At 39.2% G+C, this 24,776-nt stretch overlaps 1 protein-coding gene across 3 annotated transcripts in view; it reads left to right on the top strand.

Moving 5' to 3' along the window:
* Positions 1–1,811: 1,811 nt before the first annotated feature.
* The window catches only part of NPEPPS (aminopeptidase puromycin sensitive), a 103,993-nt gene continuing 81,028 nt past the window's right edge, over positions 1,812–24,776 (top strand). The window contains exons 1-2 of one of the 3 annotated variants that reach the window (XM_077852980.1): positions 1,812–1,939; positions 17,208–17,292. In XM_077852980.1, coding sequence (XP_077709106.1) covers positions 1,862–1,939; positions 17,208–17,292 — 163 coding nt within the window. In that variant the 5' untranslated portion in view covers positions 1,812–1,861. Of the gene's footprint in view, positions 1,940–6,445; positions 6,764–17,207; positions 17,293–20,037; positions 20,155–24,776 lie in introns of those variants that run through there. The other 2 variants (XM_077852979.1, XM_077852981.1) reach the window with 2 other exon arrangements.

Raw genomic sequence — 24,776 nt, 5'->3', positions numbered from 1 at the left:
GGGGACAAGAGGACTTTCGGTTCAGTCCTGTGCATAAGCAGGACACAAGCCAATTTCTAGCTCTCCCTACACTTTTTAAATGTTTATTAATCTTGGTTCCTTTGCAAGTTCTGTAGGGAGGCTGGCAGCAGAAGATTTTTTTCATCCTCACTTATTTAAGATACATGGCTAAAACCCCAAGGCAAATCGCTCTTATAAAATCTCACTCCATAAGATGTGATTGCACTGGGTTGGCAGGCCTTAATGTCTTGGGTCTCTTTTCTTCACCCCACCCTTAATTTAGGCTTGGACAGAGGTTGAGATTATTATTCTCTTTGGTAGGCATGGCATCAGGTATTGAGTGAGGACCAATCCTGATGTACATTCTTTCTGTCAGGGATTTGAAAAGCAAACAGATATAGAGCCAAGGGTGGAGAAACTGAGGTTGACAATTGCCAAGCTGCTGAGGCTTTTAATCCTTTTGGCTACTCCACCAATCTAGTTCAAGCTGAGTCCTCACTTACTTTTCTAGAGGTGAAGTCAAAGCAACAGCATTGTTAAGTTAATTTCAGCACGCCAGCTCCAGAACACCGTAACCTTTACAGACTTGGGATTCCATGAGAAATATTGTAGCAGCATTCCAGAGACCCACACATCAGACACAGACATATGCATTCTTGCCTGCTCAGAGGTTTTACTCCCTAAGTCATATTCTTGTGGGACTGGTGGCTAACCCTTCATAAGAGTACACCGCCGAAAGGGCTCATCACAATATGAAGTTCACCAACAAAAGGCTTGGGCTTAGTCATGTAGCTGTCAGTCACTCAGGATTGGTAATTAATCCTGGAATAGTGGCTGGGGAAAAGGAAGTAGAAGTACTGGGAAAAAAACAACAACAACAACAACAACAACAACAAAAAAAAAACAGGAGGAGCTAGGAAAGAAGTAAGGTGGAAATGTATGACTTTTTCAACTTCCTGATGGAAAGATACCAAGAGACACAAAATTCTTTCTGACTCTGAGATCTTTTTGGGGCCATATTTGGATGCGCATCATGTCACATTGCCATCTTCAAATATATATACAGTTTACCTTTGAACAATACAGGTTTGAACTGTGTGGATCTACTCCTACATGGATTTTTTTCCCTACTGTAAATGTGTTTTCTCTTATGATTTTTTTTAACATTTTCTTTTCTCCATCTTTACTGTAAGACTACAATATGTAACACACACAACATACAAAATACATGTTAGTTGACTGATCTCAGTAAGGCTTCCAGGCAACAGTAGGCTATTACTGCTTAAGTTTGGGGGGAGTTGGGATGCCTGGGTGACTCAGCGGTTGAATGTCTGCCTTCAGCCCAGGGCGTGATCCTGGGATCCCTGGATGGAGTCCCACATGGGGCTCCCTGCCATGGGGCCTGCTTCTCTCTCTGCCTATGTCTCTGCCTCTCTCTCTCTCTGTGTCTCTCATGAGTAAATAAATGGAATCTTTGAGGGAAAAAAAAAGTTTGGGGGGAGTCAAAAGTTAAACGCAGACTTTCAACTTACAGGGGTCTGTGTCCCAATCCCCGGCATTCATTGTTCAAGGGTCAGCTGTATTTATATACATATGCAGACATGCACATCATCTGTTATATATAGTATCCATATGTATATATATATAAATATTATAATATAAATATATATTTATATATACTTACAAATATTTATATATATAAATTTTTTTAGTATAATATACATTTTAAAGCATATGGAATTAATCTGCTTTCTTTTCATGAAAAATACAGGATGGGTAGCAACATTCCATCTATTCCCTACTTTTTCAACAGTCATTCCAACAGCCATTTTAAGTTACAAAGAATCAAAGCTGGGATCTCATGGCTTCAGCCTCCTATGGATTGCTTTCTAGCTTTTTGTATCCCTGGTTTTTCGAACATCCTCACTATCTTCTGCAGGTAAGACTTATATTAGTGAAATTACAGTTATAATTTCCACGCTTGAAATTGACACTGAAGGCCATAATTTCTAAGTCAGGGATGCTATATATTAACAGTTATGCTTAGTTTTGATCTAATATGGTGGCTTTTATAATGGTCTCCCAAATTCTTCCGCGTCTTTCTCTTCCCTTTTCAATGCGCCACAGCCAGGATGCGTTTCCCTTCTCTCTGAATTTTTTGGTTTCCTGTCCCAATTCCTTTATATTCTCTTTGCTTTAAAACATCTCTTTCAATGATTTACATTTGTTCTACATATCCTTTACTCCAACTCTTTATCTAACACTCCCGCTATGAAGCCCATTCTGACACTAAGAACATGATAGACTTCTTTTAGAAATTCCTAAACTACAGGTAACATAATTTTTTTTCTTTGAGAAAAGCATGCATCATGCACTTAACTGCTTTACCAATGGGGAAACTGAGGCAGGGAAATGATAAGACTTGTTCTAGGCCATAGATAAAGTGAGGAGTAGCAAAATTGGGACTCTCAGATTAGTTACTACCTAAAAACTAAAGAGAAAAGTGCCTAAGATCAGAATAACTTCATTTTTTAAAGATTTATTTATAGAAGTAATCTCTACACCCAACGTGGGGCTCCAGCTCACAACCCTAGGATCAAGAGTCTCATGCACTACTGACTGAGCCAGGGAGGTGCCCCTAGAATGACTTTCATTAATTTTTTTCTTTCTTTCTATTGAAGTATGCAATTTGCATAGGAATTTTAATTTAGATTTTCAAGGGCTTTGTTAAACAGAGAAACCTAGAAATCTGTTAGAAGTAAGGCTAATGACCTTCAGACAGTACTCAGTCCCTGCACTGCTTCTTTTTTTTTATTTTAAAAACATTTATTTGAGAGAGATAGAGCAGGAGGAAGGGCAGAGGGAGAGAATCTCAAGCAGAGTTGGAGCTGATTTGGGGCTCAATCTCATGGCCCTGAGATCATGAGTGGGTCCTTCATCAACTGAGCCACCCAGGTATGTACCCTTTCTCCAGCTCCTTTTGAAGCTGGAGAACACGAGTTTTGAAGCTGGAACACGAGTTTCCAAGAGCCCTTCATTCTTCATTTCAGTTATTCCAGAGAAGCCTGCCTGGAGCATATTAGATTGTTAGCCAGTCAGTCTTCTTTATGAGAACTGTATGTACAACCAACTTTCCATTACCCAATTTCAAAGTATAGGTAGTAGATCTGGGCTCCTTCCAGACCTGTTGCAACGGAACTTCCTGGGTCATGGGACTACAAATAGGGCCAAGTAAGGTTCTCCCTTTTTTTCCTCAACAGGGTGACAACTACTGCTGTTATGAAGTCTATGGCCTTGGTGATTATTTTTGTTTTTGTTTTTTAGGTAGGTTACATACCCAACACAGGGCTTGAACTCACAATCCTGAGACTGAGAGTCACATGCTGTGCCGACTATCCCTGGGTTTTCTTTCTTTCTTTCTTTCTTTCTTTCTTTCTTTCTTTCTTTCTTTCTTTCTTTCTTCTTTCTTTCTTTCTTTTCTTTCTTCTTTCTTTCATTTTTTTAAAAGATTTTATTTATTTATTTGAGAGATAGTAAAAGAGCTAGAGAAAGCACAGGTAGAAGGGAGGAACAGGATTGGGACTCAATCCCAGGAGCCTAGGATCATGACCTGAGCCAAAGGCAGACATTTAACTAACTGAGCCACCCAGGGGCCTGCCTCTAGGTTTTCTTTCTGTTTTAAAAATCATTTCTGTGGGGATCCCTGGGTGGCGCCGCGGTTTGGCACCTGCCTTTGGCCCAGGGTGCGATCCTGAAGACCCGGGATCGAGTCCCACATCGGGCTCCCGGTGCATGGAGCCTGCTTCTCCCTCTGCCTGTGTCTCTGCCTCTCTCTCTCTCTCTCTATCATAAATAAATTAAAAAAAATCATTTCTGTGATTTTATATATATTTTAAAAATGTTACCTCTAGTCTCAGGTTCACAATTTCTCTGTGGGACACACATCTTGTACATAAAGGCTACAGACTGAGTAAAATATTCTCTCTTGATCAATGGTTTAGTTGAGTCAGTAGCAATTGAGATATACTTTGTTCAGGGCTTAGTTCTGACAGTTATAAAGGAATTACAAGTACTTCTTGAAAAGATGTCCATATAAAAAAATTAAAGGTAAGGTTACAGAAAAAGTACAAATAAATCATCAAAAGCCAGTACTTGGGAGCTGATAGGAAAGGGGTTAGAGTTGAGTGGAGTTAGTCAATGAGGGCTTTTTGAGTTTTGAAGGCAGGGGTATGGGTTTGGCAAAGAGGATAAGAGGGTCTTTCTAGCAATAATGCATGACAATGGTAGAGAAGAGAGAATGAGCAAACTGTAATGGCCGAATGGTAAACAGGTTAGCTTACTAAAACTGGAGAATCCATGTTAAAAGCTAAGAAAAACAAGTCTAAGGACAGTTCACGGAAAGCCTTAAATGGTTATAAATCAAATTTGCCAGATGGACTGGAATAAAACAAAACTGGAGAGTTAGAAAAATAGGGAAGTTGGTACCAAATTTTTCAGGAGAGAGAGAGAAAAAAAAAAAGGGTGGGTCCTGATGCCAGTCCTGCTATTTATTCGCTGTATGATCTTGGGGAAGTCACTGAATCTATGTGTGCCTGTTTTCTCATCTGTAAAATGGGAATAATGGCACCCACCTAAGTGAGCTGTTGAAAGGATTAAATGAATTAAAGTATGAAAAAAGTTTAGTAAACACTCAATATATTGCTATTCAATTATTAATTCAATTATTAACATATTATTAAAATTATTATTATAATTTCTATGACCTATAAATAAATGGTCATAGAGACGCCTGCATGTAACAAAAGGCTCCATCTCACATCTTAGTTTGAAAGGACTGCAGTCGTTCAGTTTGTCCTAAAAGGTATGCAGGATTCAGAGGACTAGAGGGGAGGCCCAGTGTCCAAGACAACAGCCACTGGTCTCACAGGGCAACTGAGCACCAGAAATGTGGCTACTCAGAATTGAGATGTGCTATGAATGTAAATTACACACTGGATTTCAGAGCTTCAGTGTAGGGGGAAAAAATCTCAATATTTTTTATTTGATTACATGTTGCAATGATATTTTGGATATGTTGTCTTAAATAAGATGCATCAATTTCACTTGTTTCCTTCCTTTTTTTTGATGTGTTACTAGAAAATTTAAAGTTACTTAGTTGGCTTGATTATGTTTCTTTGTACAGTGCTCATCCAGTGTATCATTCAGCATTGAGTTTTGGAAATTCAAGGGTTCTACATGTGAAGGTCTTATAAAGGAATATGGGGATAATGGATAAATCTCTTTGCCCTTGACACTTTAAAAATATATAGGTATATACATGTGTATATACAATATATTTATATTAAAATATATCTAACCCCAACTTGTGAGGTATCTACAGAATTGACAGAACCAGAGTTAAAGTTTAACTTTATTTTTAATTTTTAAATTTTTAAAAAAGATTTTACTTATTTATTCATGAGAGACAGAGAGAGAGAGAGAGGCAGAGACATAGGCAGAGGGAGAAGCAGGCTCCCTGCGGGGGGCTCTCCATCCCAGGCCCCGGGGAACATGCCCTGACCAGAAGGCAGATGCTCAACCACTGAGCCACCCAGGCGTCCCTAATTTTAACTTTAAAGAGGCCACAATCGGTAAAGGGTCTTTTAGCTTAAAAAAGCAGAAACAAAGATGAAAACGGGAAAAGGGTGAAACATACCTTATTTTGAACATTAAATCATGGAAACAAAAATATGCCTAACTTTTGAAATCACTCCCTCAGATGTCCAGATCGCATTGGTTAAGTAACCTGGATTATTAAAGGTTTTCTGCCAAATTTTTTCATAATCATCTCCTGAAGTTGCTTCTTAAAATAACAGGAAAAATGACTGCCAAAGAGCCTCTAGTCAGGGCTTTCCTCTGATCTGGAGGTAAAAATCCAGTTAGGGGTTTTGCTCTGAATTGATGGTTTAACGTTTTTACCCTGACCGTACCAGCCAATTGTATAGGCTTCAACTTCCCCATAGAGCAAGGGGTGGAGGAGGGCTGTCCTCACACGCCGTCCCTCCGCTTCCCGAGCCCTTCTGGGCTCCTTCCGGCTGGCCACTAGTGGGCTCTCCCCAGGGGCGCCGACAGGTGCAGCGCCCGGAGCCGCCTCCCGCCCCCAGCACGCGCCCGCGACCCCGCACTCTCGCGTCCAGCCGGCCGCGCCCTCGCGGCTCCGCCCCCTCGCGGCCCCGCCCCCTGCCCCGGCGCGCACGCGCCCCCCGCGGGGGCGCGCCCGGCCGCCGGGGCCGCGCACGCAGCCGCCGCCGCCGCCGCCGCCGCCACCGCCTCCTTCCCTCCCTGCGGGCCCTCCTCCCCTGCCCTCCCCTCCGCCCCCTTCCCCGTAGGCAGCCCGCCCGCCCGCCTGCCCGCCCGCACTGCCTCCCTCCCGGCCCCGAGCGCTCCGGCTGGGTCTCTCCCCCGCCCCCTCCCCCCCAGGCTCCCCGGTCGCTCTCCGCAGGCGGTCGCCCGCGCTCGGTGGATGTGGCTGGCCGCCGCCGCCCCCTCCCTCGCTCGCCGCCTGCTCTTCCTCGGCCCTCCGCCTCCTCCCCTCCTCCTTCTCCTCCTCAGCCGCTCCTCTCGCCGCCGCCGCCGCCTCCACAGCCTGGGCCTCGCCGCGATGCCGGAGAAGAGGCCCTTCGAGCGGCTGCCTGCCGACGTCTCCCCCATCAACTACAGCCTCTGCCTCAAGCCCGACTTGCTGGACTTCACCTTCGAGGGCAAGCTGGAGGCCGCCGCCCAGGTACGGCGACCCTCGGGGCCAGCAGTTAGGCCGCGGGCTGGGCTGGGGGCCCGGCGGGGAGGGCGGGCGGGCCGGCGGGCTGGGCGCTGCGGGCCCGGGGCTGGGGGGCCGGCTCGGGGGCCGGCGCGCCCCTGGGGGGAGGGTGGCCGCGGGGCGCCGGGGCCGCGCTGCGCTGTCCTGCTGCTCTGCCGGGCTGCGCTGGGGCCCGGGCCGCGCTGCGCGGAGCGCCGGGGAGCTGGCGGGCCTGCCCGAGAGCGCCTCCACCACCGCCCCCCGGCGAGCACACCTGTGCGGCCCCCTCCCCGGGCCCCGGCCCCGGCCCCGGCCCCCGCCCCCGCCCCCGGCCCTCCCGGGCTTGCTAGTGTTCTGGGGGAGGCCAGAGGGGTCATCGGCGTCCACGCTCTGTCTCCACCTCCTGACTCAGTGCTTTTCTCCGGGTCCCCCTACGCCCCACGGAGGACACACTGGAAGGGGGCGGTCATCTGGGACTCCGGCCCCGCGGCGCGTTAGCGAGGAGGGGAGATTCGACCAGGGGGGAGAGGGTGAGAAGGAGAATGCTAATCCCAGGCAGCCTGGCCGAGTTCTCCCCGCCTGCTCCGGCCGAGGGCTGGGTTTCCACGATGATCCGCCCCCTCCCCCTTCCCCTTCCCCTCAAGTGACAGTGCAGCAGTGACTTTGTTCTCTCCTAACCTCTAGAGAAGCTGAAGGAGGACCCCCCATCTCCGCTTTTCCCTCCCATCTTCCTGGCTTTTGCAGCCTGTGAAGCAGGTGGATTTATTGTTACAGCAGTGGTTGCTTAGCAGTACTCTCCTCTGAAAGAAGCTGCTAGTTTTAGCATACCACTGTTGAAAATATTCCATTACTCTTCATTGCAGTTTTTGGTGAATCATGCTTCCCACCCCCCCCACCCCCCGCACCCCCAAACATTGTCTGAAGTACTGTTTGATTTTGGAGACTCTTTGTACCGATGCCCTACAAAGGTCCCGAACAATAGACATCTGTGACATACCATGTTATATGATGTATTATGTGAAGTCTGTGATGAAAAATGGGAATTATTTAGTAGTTATTTTCTAAAAGAATAGTGGTCAATCTGTTCTGTTTTCATTTCTTTCTCTACTGCAGTCAGAGAGGAAAAACCAGTAGGCCTCAACCGTAAAAAACAGGGTATATATAGCAGCGAAATGAAAGAACTGTACAGTGTTGGAATGAATTGAAAGTTTGAAATTGTCTTTGAAAGCTGAGTACTCAGATTGAAAATATGTCTGAAAGTGTAGAATTACAAAGTACGCTGTCATATATGGAGTGCTTGTGTGAAAGCATGAGGGCCCTAGGTTCTGGCTGCATCAAAAGGCAAAACTTATCCCTTGGAAAGTCAAGTGATTTAAAAAAAATTCCATTAAGAATATGAATCAGAATGAGTGTATCTTTGGTCTAAATTAGGATTTGAGAGTGTTATTTGGGAGACTGTTTGTTTAAGCCAAGTGACTAGAATGTTTGATATATATTGGCAGGGGGCAGATGGGAGGGATTGTAAACAGTAGTGTGTCTTGTGACTTGGCAAACCTGCGGGAAGAAGGACCTCTGATGAATGAGTTCGCATTATATGAGAAGACTTAAATGTAAAAAAAAAACTTTTTTTTATTTTTTTTACCTCTTTAGTTGGGGTCATGGGTTCATACTTTTGAGAGCTGTATATTTTTGGGAAAATTTTTCAGGAAAAAACTATCCATGCAGGTTTTTAAGTGATTATTAGGAAGTGACGGTTTTACTTAAGTGTTAGGACAGGACAAGATACAGTGACATGCTGCTTCTCCTTATCCCTTTTCTACTTGTTTTTCCAAAGTGATGAGAAATATGTGAACGGCTGCTTTGGGTCATTGAGGGAGTACATAGTAATGTACTAAGTATTAACAGGGAATTGTTAATTTGATACAAGGAAATAAATCTTTTTTAGTAATAGCTTTTCAAAGCAATTCTTTTCAGAAATTCTTTTCAGGCTATGGCAACACAAATGAAAGATGGTACGATAGTGAATTCTAACAGATTTTATTAAAGAATAATTGGACTTTTTAATTGTATACATTGCCGCCTTTGAAAGAGTAAAGGAGCAAATGTTGGTAAAAGTTAACATTAGTAGTAAAAAGCATATATTTGTGTTTTTGAGATTCATGGACTGGAGCAATAAGTTTAAATTGTGGCATTAGATGGTATCTTATTGTGGAAATCTAAAAATGTGGACAGGACTATATCTCTAGAAATCTAGATTTATAACTGTTACTGGATCAGTTTCCTAACAGTTGGGAGTCATATTACACAAAGTATGCAAGTCTCTTGGTTGCTTTAGTTGCAAAATTTTATGATAAGCCCAGAGTATTTGTACAGGTTACATATTAGAAACTTAGTGGATTTTTAACCTGGTCTGGGGTGTGCACTCCTGGGGAAGGTGAAGAAATTAGTCAGTGTGCACTGACTTTAAAAGTAGTTGCCTTTTACATAAGTGAGTGTGGTCTAGGTCAGCAGGTTTTGCAGAAGTGTTATCATAGGTCTAGAGAAAAGGGACATTCTCACTCCTCCCCCTGCAGCCCCCTTTACATTAGGACATTTGAGAGCAATGGATTTTTGTATCTGTTTTGAATTGTGACTCTCTTGCTTTGTGGATAATTAATTAAAAAATAGGTAAGATGTTTATGTGAGTGGCTACAATGCCTTGTTATGAGTGCATTGTGGTTTATACAGTAATTGGGCTTTCTCTTATGGAAATATTTAATCTGTGCCAAAGAAATTAAATTCATCCTTCAAGGCCAGAAGTCAGGATATAGTAGACAATCCCGGGCCTTTGCCAACAAAATATTCATGTTGGTGATGACTAAATTGGCACTTAGAGGAGAGTTACAGATATAGTAGTTTGTTTGGCAGGCTAAAACTTGGCACCTAAATGGATGTTATTGTCAACCCGATGTTATGGAATTTTCTGCCCAAATTTTGCATATTTTCTTCTTTTTTTAATCTTTTTTTTTTTAATGGTTTATTTATTTAATGGAGAGAGAGGGAGAGTGTGAGTATGTGGGGTGGAGGAGGATCAGAGGGAGAAGGAGAGAGAAACTTGAGCAGACTCTACACTGAGCATGGAGCCCCATGTGGGGCTTGATCACATGATCATGACCTGAGCCAAAACCAAGAGTCGATGCTTAACAGACTGAGCTACTGAGGTGCCCCTTGCATATTTTCTATGCAGTCATTTTGGTTGTTTTTTCATTATTGAAATAAGTGGTAAAATTAATAATTTGTGTAGTATTGTGCTAGATCACAAAATGGTCTTATGAAATTAAATTTGAAAGCTTGGTGATAAGAAATTGAACTTGTTCAGATCTTCTAATGTTTCTTGAAATGTATATATGAAGAAACACCTCAATATAAGAAACTTTTAGGGACACCTGGGTGGCTCAGTGGTTGAGCGTCTGAGTGTGATCCTGGGATTCCAGGATCAAGTTCTGCATGGGGCTCCCTAAAGGGAGCCTACTTCTCCCTCTGCCTAGGTCTCTGCCTCTCTGTGTCTTTCTGAATATGTAACTGAAATCTTAAAAAAAAGAAATAAACTTTTATATGTTAAGCTTTATCTACTATCATCTGGCAATGAATTTTGCAGTGAATTTTCCAGATAAATGAAGCTTACTTACCCTTTGAGGCACTTAGACTTTAAAAAATATTTACTGATTTGGTTGGAAATATTCCAAAAATGTATTTTTTTAAACTTTAATTCCTCATAATCTAGGTTTGTTTCTTCTTTTTTAAAATACTGAACATCATTCTGAACATCTGTCATTGATACTTGACTTGTAACCACAGATTACCCAAAACTATGCACTATAATTTATTAGTTTCATATCTGTTCTTTATTGTTTTTTTTTTTTTTTTACTGTTCGCTTTTTACTTCTTGCAGCTTATTGTGCCTTGTTGCTGCCTATTGTGCCATTTATTCCTTCTTCTAGCTTATTGAACTTGATCTGAGGAGGTATAAGTAACCAGATAAAAAGCTTGTCTGACCTTAAAAAGAAATTTCTAAGTGAAGGTTTGATGGACTTTCTTCTGAATGAAGGGAATGAGCTTTATTGTATGGACTTTGTATCATCTATTCTGGCTTTTATATAGTCTTTTTTTTTTTTAACTTCCGGGTTCTAGGTAATTGATATTGTCCAGTACAACCTGGACAAATACGATCTTGAGTAGTAAATTATCTATGAAACTTCTCTGAACTTTGCTACATAAATGAGCCTATTCTTATTGTGAGGTAGATCTTACTGTAATCTGTATGTGAATCAGTGGCAAAAGATTGAGTCTTCCAGTGGCTGTTTTGTTGTTAACTGAAATTAGTTCTCCAAATCTTGGCAATTCAGTTTTGAACATCATTCGAGTATGTAGTTCTCAGTTTATTTAGCCACTGGTAACTACTTTAAGATTTTACTTTAAATTAGGGAGTATTTTAGAAATGTAGAAAAGTAACCTACCACACATGTTTAATAGATATTAATGTTTTCCTTCATTTGTTTCAGACTGTGCTTGTTGTTTTTTGGGCAGTAAAATGTCACAGATAGCACTAAAATCCATTTCAATCTCTTCTCACCCCCATCCCAAAGGTAGCTTCTTTTTAGGTATAGGTATTATTCCTATATATAGTTTTAAAGTGTTGTTTTTTTTTTTTAAGATTTTATTTACTTATTCATGAGAGAGTCACAGAGGCAGAGACATAGGCAGAGGGAGAAGCAGCTTCCTGCGGGGAGCCTAATGTGGGATTCGATCCCAGCACCCCGGGATGCTGGGTGACCTGAGCCAAAGCCAGATGCTCAACTGCTGAGCCACCAAGGTGCCCCTATATTTTTAAAGTTTTATTGCATATATAAGTAGCCACAAACAATAAATAGCAATGTTCTGTATGTTTAAAATTTTTATGTTAGTAGTACTACATTTGACTTTCTGCAACTTGCTCTTTTCAGTGTCTCTTTTGTTAGAAAACTTGGCTCAATTTGTGTCTGCTAATTATTTGCTCCTATTGTCTTTAGAAATTATAGCCCTGTTCCACAAAGGCAATGATTATTACCAAATTTTAACGATGAAATAGCTTGTAAGGCAAAGTGACTCAGGCTTCAGGCTGACTGGTATTTGGAGTTGTCACACTGGAGATTTTCTTTTACTAAAATCTGAGGGCCTTGGCAATCAGAGAAAAACCTCTTGGGTCTGATAGTACCTGTAGATGTATTTCTGAGTGATTGTAATAAAGATTCATTCAGGAAAAAAAGTTCTCTCATATTCTTGCCTTCCTAGCTCAAAGGAAACTTCCATTGTAAAATTGTTACCAATAGTCAAATTGCCTCTTCAGTAGAGCCATTACTTAGTGTTTGGTTCGGTTGAAGTGTACAGTCTTTTTGGAGCTCCAAAAAGACTTAACCCTGGGTTTGAAACAAGGAAACACTGTTATTTTATTCCATTCCATATATTGTATCAGTTGACACAAAATATATGTCAACTCGAACATTTTGCTTCTACTTTGTTTGCATACTGTGAAGATCTTAATGCTGAAATTCCTTTGAATTGTTACCTGTATATATTTTTTAAAGATTTAATTAATTTATTTATGAGAGACACAGAGAGAGAGGCAGAGACATGAGGGAGAAACAGACTCTGCAGGAAGCCCGATGTGGGACTCAATCCTAGGACCCCAGGATCACCACCTGAGCCAAAGGCAGACGCTCAACCACTGAGCCACCCAGGTGCCCCTATTACTTTTGATAGTGGAACACATCACTAACATGATGATGTTAATATGTGAGAAATCATGTACTGAATCATCAGGTCAGTGCTATTGTTGGGAAAACAAAAGAGCAATGTTATAGTGTGGTAGTCAGGCACTTAAGTCCATGTAGGTATCTTAAGTCTGTACATGTATAGCTGACATCCAAAGTACTATGTAATATAGCACATAGTTTTATTCTATTTTTATTTTTATTTTTATTTTTTTTAGCACATAGTTTTAAAATTTTATATCATTCTGATAAGCACTTTATAAATTGTTAGATAAATGCTGTTAGATGATATTCAGAGCAACATCTTTATGATTACAATGTGTTTAATCTTAGTTTCTGTGTATGTCTTTTTTTTTTTTTTTTAAGTCTATGCCCAACGTGGGGATTGAACTCACAACCCTGAGATCAATAGTTGCATGTTCTATCATCTGAGCCAGTCACATGCTCTTCTGTGTGTGTGTCTTAATAACAACATCTATTAACTGATTACTGTGAATCAGGCACTAAGGGCTAAAGCAAGCACGTTTATCCTGTTCAAAATGCATGTCTAATATAAGGCAGAGTATACTGTCAGATTTAACAAATTTGAGTAGCGTTCTATTATTAAGGTAAGTATTTTTATTCCTTTGGTTCTTCCCTCCCACCCTTCCAGAAATGGCAGTATCTTGAAAAAAAAAAATTAGTAGCTATTCAACAAGCAGCTTAATTCAGTAGTATAAACAGGTGGGTTTTCCCTAAACACAGGAGGAATTAGAATGTACTTATAAGTGGATGTTGTAGACTGTGCCTTTCCAAAGTATACAAACACTTTCCCTCAGAATGCTACAGTAGTAGTGAGGTAAATGTCATTTGGCATAATGTGTTGTACAGGTATCTCGACATTGACTGATTAACTGCTTGGCTATCATTAACTTCACTGTAGATGTTGATGGATAAAAATATGGTTGCTTAGATAAAGACGAAAATGTGTAAGTAAACTGCTATTATCCTGTTGGCATAAACTTCAAACTCTGGAAGGTTTTTACTCATTTTACTTTTTGGAGACACCTCCCTCCACCCCACCCCAGGGTCATTAAGTGCTTCATTTCTCTTTGTTGTTGAATTTTCTAAAAGTGAATTTATAAATAGACAAAGGGATCTTTTTTGTTTGTTGAAATGTAATGCTATAAACATCCAATTGGGACAGAAAAGTTTTAGTGCTGTTTAAGAATGTTCCTGGTGAAATAAACAGTGTGAAGGATTATTACCACTTAACAAATTTATTTATTTATTTATTTATTTATTTATTTATTTATTTATTTAAAGATTTTCTTTTAAAGTAATCTTTACACTTACCTTGGGGCTGGAATTCAGCAATCCCAAGATCAGGAGTTGCATACTCTACTAAGGCAGCCAGGTGTGCTTACCACTTAAAAAAATTTTTTTTTTAAGTTCATTAAATGACATTTTTTTAAATGACATTTTTGTTTAGAAACAGAAGGATTTATGAAAACTTTTTAAGTTTTAAAAAAGATTTTATTTATTTATTCATGAGAGACACAGAGGCAGAGACACAGGCAGAGGGAGAAGGAGGTTCCATGCAGGGAGCCTGATGTGGGACTCGATCCCAGGATTCCAGGATCATGCCCTGGGCCAAAGGCAGGCACTAAACCGCTGAGCCACCCACGGATCCCCCAAAGGGTTTTATTTTTATTTTTTAAAAGATTTTATTTATTTATTCATGAGAGACAGAGAGAGGTAGAGACACAGGCAAAGGGAGCAGCAGGCTCCCCGTAGGGAGCCCGATGTGAGACTCGATCCCGGGACCCTGGGATTAGGCCCTGGGCCGAAGGCAGGTGCTCAACTGCTGAGCCACCCAGGCATCCTGGGTTTTATATTTTGTTATTTTTTATTTTTTTTTTCTGGGTTTTATTTTTTAAAGCTAAGCGCTACACTCAGTGTGGGGCTTGTCCCCAAAATCAAGAGTCTCATGCTTTACCAACTAAACTAGCCAAGTTCCTGGAAAGGATTTTTTTAATGGAGCCAAATGTTATGTGTTAGTGATTTTGACAGTTACAGGTTTACTAACATACTGTCTATAATTTAGGTCGGGTAATTTTAGTTTGAGATTAATCATGTTTATTTGTTGATTATTAATAAAATGATTACTCTTTGGTATAGCTTTTTCATATAGATATTAAATTAAATTAGTCCTATCTCCTTACCTAGTTCTCTGTTCTCTTAGTGATCTTGAGGCACTATTGACCTACATGTGGGTTTTATTCGGACTGCAGTGATATTGCAAATTTTGTATTAGTTACCATCAATTACAATTTGGAAAATTGCAAATGAAATAAGAAATTTGTGACTTTTTTTAAAAAAGCAATCTCTCTGTCTGATGTAGGGTTTGAACTCAGACCCTGAGATCCAGAGTTGCATGCTCTACCAACTGAGCCAACCAGGAGCCCCTTTGACTTTTTTTAATTGGAAGACTGTCCATACTAAGTCAGCTTTTAAGTATAGCAATAATGGGTTGGCTCCACGCAGTGGTTACCGCCCCCTTCCATTATGCGTAGCCTTCACCTGGCCTACTCTACTCACCCGCTTGGCTGTCTTCTGTAGACATTTGTTTGTGATTTAGGACATCTGTACTTATTTAATTTTTAGATTTTGTTTATTTATTTATTTTGGAGAGGGGGGAGAGAGAGCTCTCGAGTGAGCAGGGAGGGGCACAGGGAGAGGTAAGGGGGAGGGAGAGGAAGAAAGAGCTGAAGCAGACTGCATCTTGAACAGTGAGCCTGATGCAGCGCTCCATCTCACAACTGTGAGATCATGACCTGAGCCAAAACCAGGAGTTGGATGCTTAACCAACTGAGCCACCCAGGAGCTCCAGTATTTTTATTTTAAATTTAGGCCATTCAAATGAATGATCTGAAAATGAATTTGAGGTTCTGTTTAATGCAACAAGTATATAAAATCAAGTTTACAACCAAATTGAAAAATAGGCAAGGGTTATGAATGAACAATTTGCAGAGGAAAAGCAATGACCTATAAAAAAAAAAAGGAAAGAAAAATGAAAAAGAAGAGAAAGATGCTTAACTAGTGTTACTAGTAATCAGGGAAATTCTAATTAAAGCAACAGTGGGGCATGCCTGGGTGGCTCAGCAGTTGAGCGCCACCGGCCTTCAGCCCAGGGTGTGATCCTGGAATCCCAGGATCGAGTCCCACATTGCGCGTCCTGCATGGAGCCTGCTTCTTCCTCTGCCTGTGTCTCTGCCTCTGTGTGTGTGTGTGTTTGTCTCTCATGAAGAAATAAATAAAATCGTCAAAAAAATTAATTAAAAAAAAGCAACAGTGAAATACCATTTAATGCTTATAACTGTCAAAAATCTTCAAGTCTTTGGGCAGCCTGGGTGACTTAGTAGTTTAGTGCTGCCTTCAGCCCAGGGCATGATCCTGGAGACCCAGGATCGAGTCCCATGTCGGGCTCCCTGCATGGAGCCTGCTTCTCCCTCTGCCTCTCTCTCTCTCTCTCTGTTTCTCATGAATAAATAAATAAAGTCTTAATTTTTTTTCAAGTCTTTTTGAGGATGATGAAAGTGAGATTTCTTTATTCTTTGCTCATGGGAGTGTTAGTTGAAACTAGAGCATAATTGGGATATTCTTGGTAAAGAAAAATGTGCACAAAAAATCATGGACCAAGATATTTATTATAATGCTATTTTAAATAACAAAAGAGTGGAAATAATCTAACTTCCTTTAGGAAGGAAATGGATAAATGCAGTTCACTTATAGAATGGAATTCTTTTTTTTTTTTTTTTTAGAATGGAATTCTATATAGGAGTTAAAAATAATGAATTAGATCTATATCTGTCTGCATTTATCCATTTCAGAAATATGGTGAAAAAAAAAAGCAGGTTGCAAAGGCTATATATACTTGATACTATTTGTATAAAATTAAAAACATTGTTTGCTGATATATATATATACATAGCAGATGTACTATACCTACATGAGAAAAAGCTACATTAGCCTTCGGAGAGTGGTTATCTTTATGAATGAGGAAGAGAGGATGGAGCTTTCATTACAGCTGTTTTTTTTTGGGGGGGGGGATCTGAAACAATACAAAATCTTAAAAAGTTTATTTAATCTTGGTAGTGAGTCTTTAGTGTCTATTACATCCAAAATGTTACTTTGGTAAGAGAAAACATTTAAAGAATGTTTTATGAAGTTTTGACATGGTTTATAATATCATTTTTCTTCCTCTATTCTTACAGAAGGTCTTATGATGGGTTTGATGTATAGGTTGAAATACATAATTAGTTGCAACATATGAAAAATGCTCCTAATCAATTTGTAATTTTTTAAATAAAAGTTTAAGTAGAAAAAATTGCTTTTATTTAGCTCATTGGCCAGATTTTTAAAATTTTAAAATGCTTAAGTGTTTATTGTTGCTTTTAATATAATTTGGAAAATGTGAATCACCTTGGAATACTTAAAACTACTTATTTATTTTTGCCATTGATCTATAAATACTCAGTCTAGGTTTTAGTGATGTCTGGGTCTAAAAAAATTCCCTGTGACATACATTAGGCCAAGATGAAGATGCACATGTTATTAACCTAGGCTATTTCTGACACTGCTGGTTTTTCTTTTCCCCTTAGGTGAGGCAGGCAACCAATCAGATTGTGATGAATTGTGCTGATATTGACATTATTACAGCTTCATATGCACCAGAGGGAGATGAAGGTAAGAGTTGTTTTCCATTTAATTTGCTGTCTGTGTGTGTATGATGTGTGTGTGGTGATATATACATTTGCAGATTAAGATATCAGTTTTTGTTGCTTTAGAAATAGGAAGCAAAAAAAAAAAAAGAAATAGGAAGCATTTTTAGATGTTCATGGGAAATATTTTAATAATCTGTACTATGAGATAAAGGAAATGCCACAGTCTAATTCTGCTTCAAACATTAACATATTTTGTGATGCTAGGCAGATTACATTTTCATAAATGTAAAATGAATAGAATACCATGCATATAAAGCTGGAGGGTTATTTTTTTTAAAGACTTATTTTTTTTGAGAGAGAGAGAGCATGAGCAGGAGGGGCAGAGGGAATCCCAAGCAGACTCTACATTGATTGTGGAGCCCAACACAGGGCTTGATCCCACGACACTGAGATCACAACCCGAGCTGAAACCAAGGGTTGGTCACCCAGTCTACTGTGCCACCCAGGTGCCCTAAGCTGAAGAATTATTTTAAAAATAAGTGTTTTGAACATGAAAGATTGGTTCATCAAATGGCTTAGTTCATATGAGGTTTTCTTTCTTTCTTTCTTTTCTTTCTTTTAAAGATTTTATTTATTTTTTCATGAGAGACAGAGAGAGAAGCAGAGGCATAGGCAGAGGGAGAAGCAGGCTTTCCACAGAGAGCCCAATGCAGGGCTCCATCCCAGGACCTCGCGATCATGACCTGAGCCAAAGGCAGACACTCAACCACTGAGCCACCCAGGCACCCCAAATGTGGTTTTCTTAAAGTGTTTTTTCCTTCTTGAACAATAGATTAAATTTGGGAGAATGAATCTTACTTATAATCGAGAAAAAATATTTGCCTTATGGAATGTGGAGGTTAGAAATTAGATGACCAAGTTAGTTACATAGTAAGAATATGTTAAAAAGAAACATTACATAGAGTGTGTGGGAACTCAGCATCTTTAAAATGAGAACTATTTTAGACCTTGTAATTACAATAAGGATTAAATTGAGTAGTCAGTTTTGGCCTGAAATCTTATTCCCATATAAGCTACATTTTAAAAAGTTGTCAAGTTTGGCATGAACTTACAAGTAAATTGGAACTGGAATGCTTTATATTTTTGACAAAATGATTTTTTTGGTTAGTCTCCACTACTCTGAGACTTTCTCTTAGAAATCTTTTCATTTGATGTCAGGGTGCCTGGCTGGCTTAGCTAGTACAGCATGCAACAGTTGATCTCGGGGTCGTGAGTTCAAGCTCCACATTTTACTTAAAAAAGAGAGAAAGAAAAAAAAGAAAAGAAAGAAAAATTCTTTTTGATATCAAATAAGTTAGAAATTTGACCTTTTAGTTCACATTTTGTATTTGCTCTTTCCCCTGTCTTTTACACTGAAAGGAAGCATATAAGTAACTGGACAATATTTATTTCATGAATTTTTCGTAAATTATCTTGTCTGTAGAAAGACCAAAAAACAGTAGCAGTTGAGCAGATTATTGCCAAGAAGTACTTATGTTTGATTGTTTGTGAGATCAAACTGCTGTGATTTTTAAGTTAGAGGAACAGATCCTTCATATGGACTTTGAGTGAGTGCCAACATTAAAAAAGTTGTGTGGTAATAAAAGAGGGATTATTTAATTTCTTTACCTGTGAAGAAAAATACAAGCACCTTAGCCAGCATATCAAGACAAGCTTGCTTTGTTGTAGGTAGAGAATAAATTTGGTATAGTTTTAAAATGGTGCCCAGTATGGATAGGAAGATAGTAAATACATGTGCGTCCCTCCATTTGGCATGGTTTCAGCCCAGGTTTGTTTTTATCTTCCTCTGCTAAAATGCCAGGAAAGAATTCAGAGAACTCAAATGCTTTGAGTGTGCATAACTGAATGGTGCCAAGCCCATAATAGTCTGAATATCAAGGAAGCAGTGTTTGTGTTCTCACTAAGAGGGTCAGAAGAGAAATGAAAGCTTATAGAAGTGAAGGGGATTTAGAGAGATTCATATAAAACATTACTGTTTTTTAGGTACATAAAATATTTTCTTCAAAACTAGCTAAGGTATATTTTTCAACTCATTTCTCCTGTAGCAACGGGAAAAACCTAGATTCATGTGTAAGCTCATCTAATTTTAGAATATAAGAGAATGGGAAATTATATTAATGTGGAATTTTAAGGTTTCAGTCAGAAACAGATTTGGCCTTCAGACACATACACAGTGTAATTTTACCCTTGGGCAAAGTAGCATTTCTTGATTTTTACCTTATGGAAGAGTACAATGTGTTGTTTCTTTAGAAATTAGTAGTTGCAAATTTGACTGCCAGCTCCTTCCAGGGCTGTATGGTTTGGCAGAGGAATAATTGAGTCAATAGGAAAAGTACCATTTTTTAACCCAGCTAATCTCATCTAGTACAGTACCTATTCATACTTATGATTGCCTTCTGCAAGACTGAGTTACACATCTGTAGCCACTAAATCGTGGTACTTTCAGGTAAAATCAGAAAATCATTCGAAAGCACCAAATTGCTGCTGCTTTGTGTAAGTTTTTAATTAATGGAAAAAGCACCATCTTGTGATTTGTGCAGTGACCCAGAAAGACCTATTGGCATATGTCTCTTTAAACAAAGGCACTGCCTTTTCAACAGAAACAATTTATTTTAAAACCTAATTGAGATATTTGTAATTTTTAAAAAATGAGAACTCAGTAAGAAAAACGGCTGAAAACTGTTTTTTTACTGTTCTGCACTTCAAGGGTTGGTGAAATCACTAGCACTTAAGCCCCAGTGCAAGGAGTGCACCTCCCTACACAGTGCAGGGGTTAGTATTGTCACCAGCTTCTGCAAGAGTGCCTGAACTCAGGTCCTGACAGGTAAAGAGACTTTTAATTTATCATTAATAGATGGCTTGGGCATAACCATGTAGAGAATGATCACTTGAAAAGTTTTGTACCAATTTTTCCCTTAGTATTCTCTGTCAGGTGTGTTTGTAGCATTAGCTGTGAAGGAAAAAATTTTCCCTATTTCATACAAAGTTCTAATTCATAGCTTCAGATCCACCAGCATCTCCTTGGCTTATCCATATAAGGCATGTAAATTTTAATAAGGTTATTCTTGAAGTAGTTATATTTTTCAGCTTGTGCAGATGAGCACATGTATGTGTTTAATGAAAGGATAAAACCACTTAGTCAGAAATACTGCCAAATATTAATAATTTTGAGGAAAACTATTAATTTGAGAAAAATGAATGGTTCCTCATACTTGATCATAAGTCTTTATCATAAGCTTCAGTAGGGCTTTATAAACCTATCAGTGATATATATTTTGTCATGCAGTTAAGTGTGGGTAGGAATAACATTAATAAACCACCATCTCTTTGCAATAGAGTTGTTTTTGTCATCATGCATGACTAATTAAGTGCTGGCCCTTAAATCTGGAAAATTGAAGAGGAGAGAAAATAATCTTTTCTTTTTTTTTAAAGATTTTATTTATTTATTCATGAGAGACACAGGGAGAGAGAGGCAGAGACACAGGCAGAGGGAGAAGCCGGCTCTATGCAAGGAGCCCGATGTGGGACTTGATCCCAGGACTCCAGGATCATGCCCTGGGCCAAAGGCAGCACTAAACCACTGAGCCACCCAGGCTGCCCGAAAATAATCTTTTCTGATATAAATGTATTGAAATATGGTACAGAATTTCTTTTTTTTTTTTTAATTTTTTTATTTATTTATGATAGGCACACAGTGAGAGAGAGAGAGAGAGGCAGAGACACAGGCAGAGGGAGAAGCAGGCTCCATGCACCGGGAGCCTGACGTGGGATTTGATCCTGGGTCTCCAGGATCGCGCCCTGGGCCAAAGGCAGGCGCTAAACCGCTGCGCCACCCAGGGATCCCGGTACAGAATTTCTTAAGGAGATTTTAAATGAAAGGAATCAAAGTATAAGTTTAGCTATACAAATAACAATATAGAGTAGGGGGCCTCAAACCAAAGTTACTATTGGAATTAAGCAAATAACAAACATGAATGAATTGAACTGGATGTAGGAAAACAAGAAGGTTGGGACAGAGACCAGACAGAATATGTCTCACATAAATGTATTCAAATTTTAAAGAACTTCTCTAGCCAACGGAACAATTTTTTGAGCTGTATTGATTTCAGTTGAATTTGTAACCTTTCAGGGAACTGTGGTGTATGATGCATATTCATTATCACTTGGAAATGAAGATAAGACTTGAGCCTAGATGTTTTGTTAAAAAGAGTAAAACCCTTATGAGATTTTTCTAGATTCTTAATTGAAACTGATGTATAATATGCCATATTACTATTAAATATATTCAGCAAATTATTTTAACTTGCTGTATATATTCCAGTGGTATATCCTTTTTAAAGATTCAGAATACCTCTTTTTAGGTAGCTTTTAGAGTTTTTCGAGCACTACAGTGACTCTGTGCTCTTATTTTTATTTTATCTGCTTTATTTACAATTCCTGAGTATATTGAGTTTTGGGGAATTTGAACATAAAGTTTATTATGTGCTATTATTCTTCTGAAAAATGGGTATATTAATACATAAGTTAACCATTATTCCAGGCTATATTGAGGAACCAGATATTTTCCCAGGTCTCTGGTAACTTTCAGGGCTTTCTGTTTTTTGAATTAAATGGTGATTTTATTTTTTATATTAAAAACTTCATTTTTCAGAGCAGCTCAGAGTAAAAAGTACAGAGATTTCCTGTCTCCTCTCCCCTTCCCTCATTATCAATATTCTGAACCAGAGTACATTTGTTACAGTCAGTGAACCTATATCAGCACCTCATTAGCACTCAAAGTCCATAATTTTTTTTTTTAATTTTTATTTATTTATGATAGTCGCACAGAGAGAGAGAGAGAGAGGCAGAGACATAGGCAGAGGGAGAAGCAGGCTCCATGCACCGGGAGCCCGATGTGGGACTCGATCCCAGGTCTCCAGGATCGCACCCTGGGCCAAAGGCAGGCGCTAAACCGCTGTGCCACCCAGGGATCCCCCAAAGTCCATAATTCACGTTAGGGTTCACTCTTGGTCTTATACAATCTATGGGATTCAGCAAATGTAAAATCAGATGTATTCACCATTACAGTATCATACACAGTTGTTTCACTGCTCTAAAGATCCTTTGTTTATCCAACCCTCCTTCCTAACCCCTGGCAACCACTAATCTTTTTTACTGTCTCCATAGTGTTGCCTTTTCTAGAATGTCCTATAGTTGGTGTCATACTGTAATATGTTGCCTTTTCATTTGGCTTCTTTCACTTACTAATAATGCATTTAAGTTTCTTCCATGTCTTTTCATCATTGCTTGAGAGCTTATTTCTTTTTAGCTCTGAATAATATTTCATTGTCTGTATATACCAGTTTATCCATTGACCTATTGAAGGACTTCTTGGTTATGTCAGGTTTTGGCAGTTATGAGTAAAGGTGTAAATATCCATGTGCAGGTTTTTGTGAGGATGTATTTTCAGTTCCTTTTGGTACATACCAAGGAGCATGGTTGCTGGATTAGCATCCATGATAGGAGTGTGTTTAGAGTTGCCTAGCTGACTCAGTCAATAGAGCATCCAACTCTTGATCTTGGGGTTGTAAGTTCAAACCCCATGTTAGGTGTAGAGATTACTTTAAAAAAATGTTCATTTAGTTTTGTTAAGAAACTGCCAAACTGTCTTCTAAAATAGTGGTATCGGGCAGCCCTGGTGGCTCAGCAGTTTAGCGCCGCCTTCAGCCCGGGGTGTGATCCTGGAGTCCCCGGATCAAGTCCCACGTCGGGCTCCCTGCATGGAGCCTGCTTCTCCCTTTGCCTGTGTCTCTGCCTCTCTCTCTCTCTGTCTCTCATGAATAAAAAAATAAAAAAATAAAAAAATAAAATAACAGTATCATTTTGCATTCCCATCAGCAATGAGTGCAGTTCCTATTGCTCTGCATGCTCCCAAGACTTTTTTTTTTAAGTTCACATCATCTGTGAACAAAGACAGTTTTATTTCTACCATTCCAATATGTATAACTTTTATTTCCTTTTCTTGTCTTACTGTGTTAGCTAGGACTTTTCAGTGCAATATTGTAAACCAATGGTGAGACATCTTTGCTACATTCCTCATCTCAGCTAGAAAGCTTAGAATTTCTCACCATTAAGTATGTTAGCTGTAGGGTTTTTGTAGATGTTCTTTATCAAGTTGAAGAAATTCATCTTTATTCCTACTTTGCTGAGAGATTTTATAATGAATGGGTATTGGATTTTGTCAAATGCTTTTTCTGCATCTTCTGATAATTGTGTGATTTTTCTTTTTTAGACTGTTGATGTGATGGAGTACATTAATTGATTTTTGAATATTAAAACTGCCTTGCATACTAGGATACATCCCACTTGGTCATGGCATATAATTCTTTTGATATATTGCTGGATTTGATTTGCTAATATTTTGTTGAGGATTTTTACATTTATATTCATAAGAGTTATTGGTCTGTAATTTTATATGTCTTTTGTTTTGATAATATGGTAATGCAGGCTTCGTAAAATGAAGTAGGAAGTATTCTTTCTGCTTTATGCTGTGGAACAGAATGTAGAGAATGCATATAACTTTTTAAATGTTTGGGAGAATTCACAAGTGAACTATTTGGGCCTGTGCTTTATATTTTGGAAGGTTATTATTGATTCAATTTCTTTTTTTTTTTTTTTTAAGATTTTATTTATTTATTCATGAGAGACACAGAAAGAGAGAGGCAAAGACACAGGCAGAGGGAGAAGCAGGCCCCACGCAGGAAGCCTGATGTGGGACTCGATCCCGGGACTCCAGGATCATACCCTGGGCTGAAGGCGGCGCTAAACCACTGAGCCACCGGGGCTGCCCTGTCTTTTCTCTTTTTCTCCTAACTTGGCTTGTTTGTTTATAATTTTTCAAAGAATCATCTAGGTTTTGTTGATTTTTCTCTACTGATTTTCTATTTTAAATTTCATTGATTTCTGCTCTAATTTTAATTATTACTTTTCTTCTGCTTATTTTAGATTTAATTTGTTCTTCTTTTTCTACTTTCTTAAAGTGGAAGCTTAGATGATTTATTTTATTTATTTTTTTAAGTAAACTCTGTGCTGAATGTGGGGCTTCAACTCACGACCCTGAGATTAATAGTTGCATGCTGTACTGACTGAGCCATCTGGGCACCCCTAGATTATTTATTTTAGATCTTCTTTTGTAATATATGATTTCAGTACTATAAATTTCCTTTTAAGTGCTGCTTTCACTGAATCTCACAAACTTCGTTAAATTGTATTTTCATTTTTATTTAGTTAAAAATATTTAAAGATTTCTCTTGAAGTTTCCCCTTTTACCGAGGTATTATATAGAAGTATTAAAATTTTTTCATTTCCAAGTATTTGAGGATTTTTGCAGCTATTTTTTCCATTATTGATTTCTAGTCCTAATTCCTTTGTGGTGGAGATGCCTGAGTGGCTCAATGATAGGTGTCT

This window comes from Canis aureus, chromosome 16 (assembly GCF_053574225.1).
Source record: "Canis aureus isolate CA01 chromosome 16, VMU_Caureus_v.1.0, whole genome shotgun sequence".
In the NCBI taxonomy this organism is placed as follows: Eukaryota; Metazoa; Chordata; class Mammalia; order Carnivora; family Canidae; genus Canis; species Canis aureus.
The sequence above is the reverse complement of the archived record's forward strand: the minus strand, read 5'-3'. Positions and strand labels throughout refer to the sequence as shown.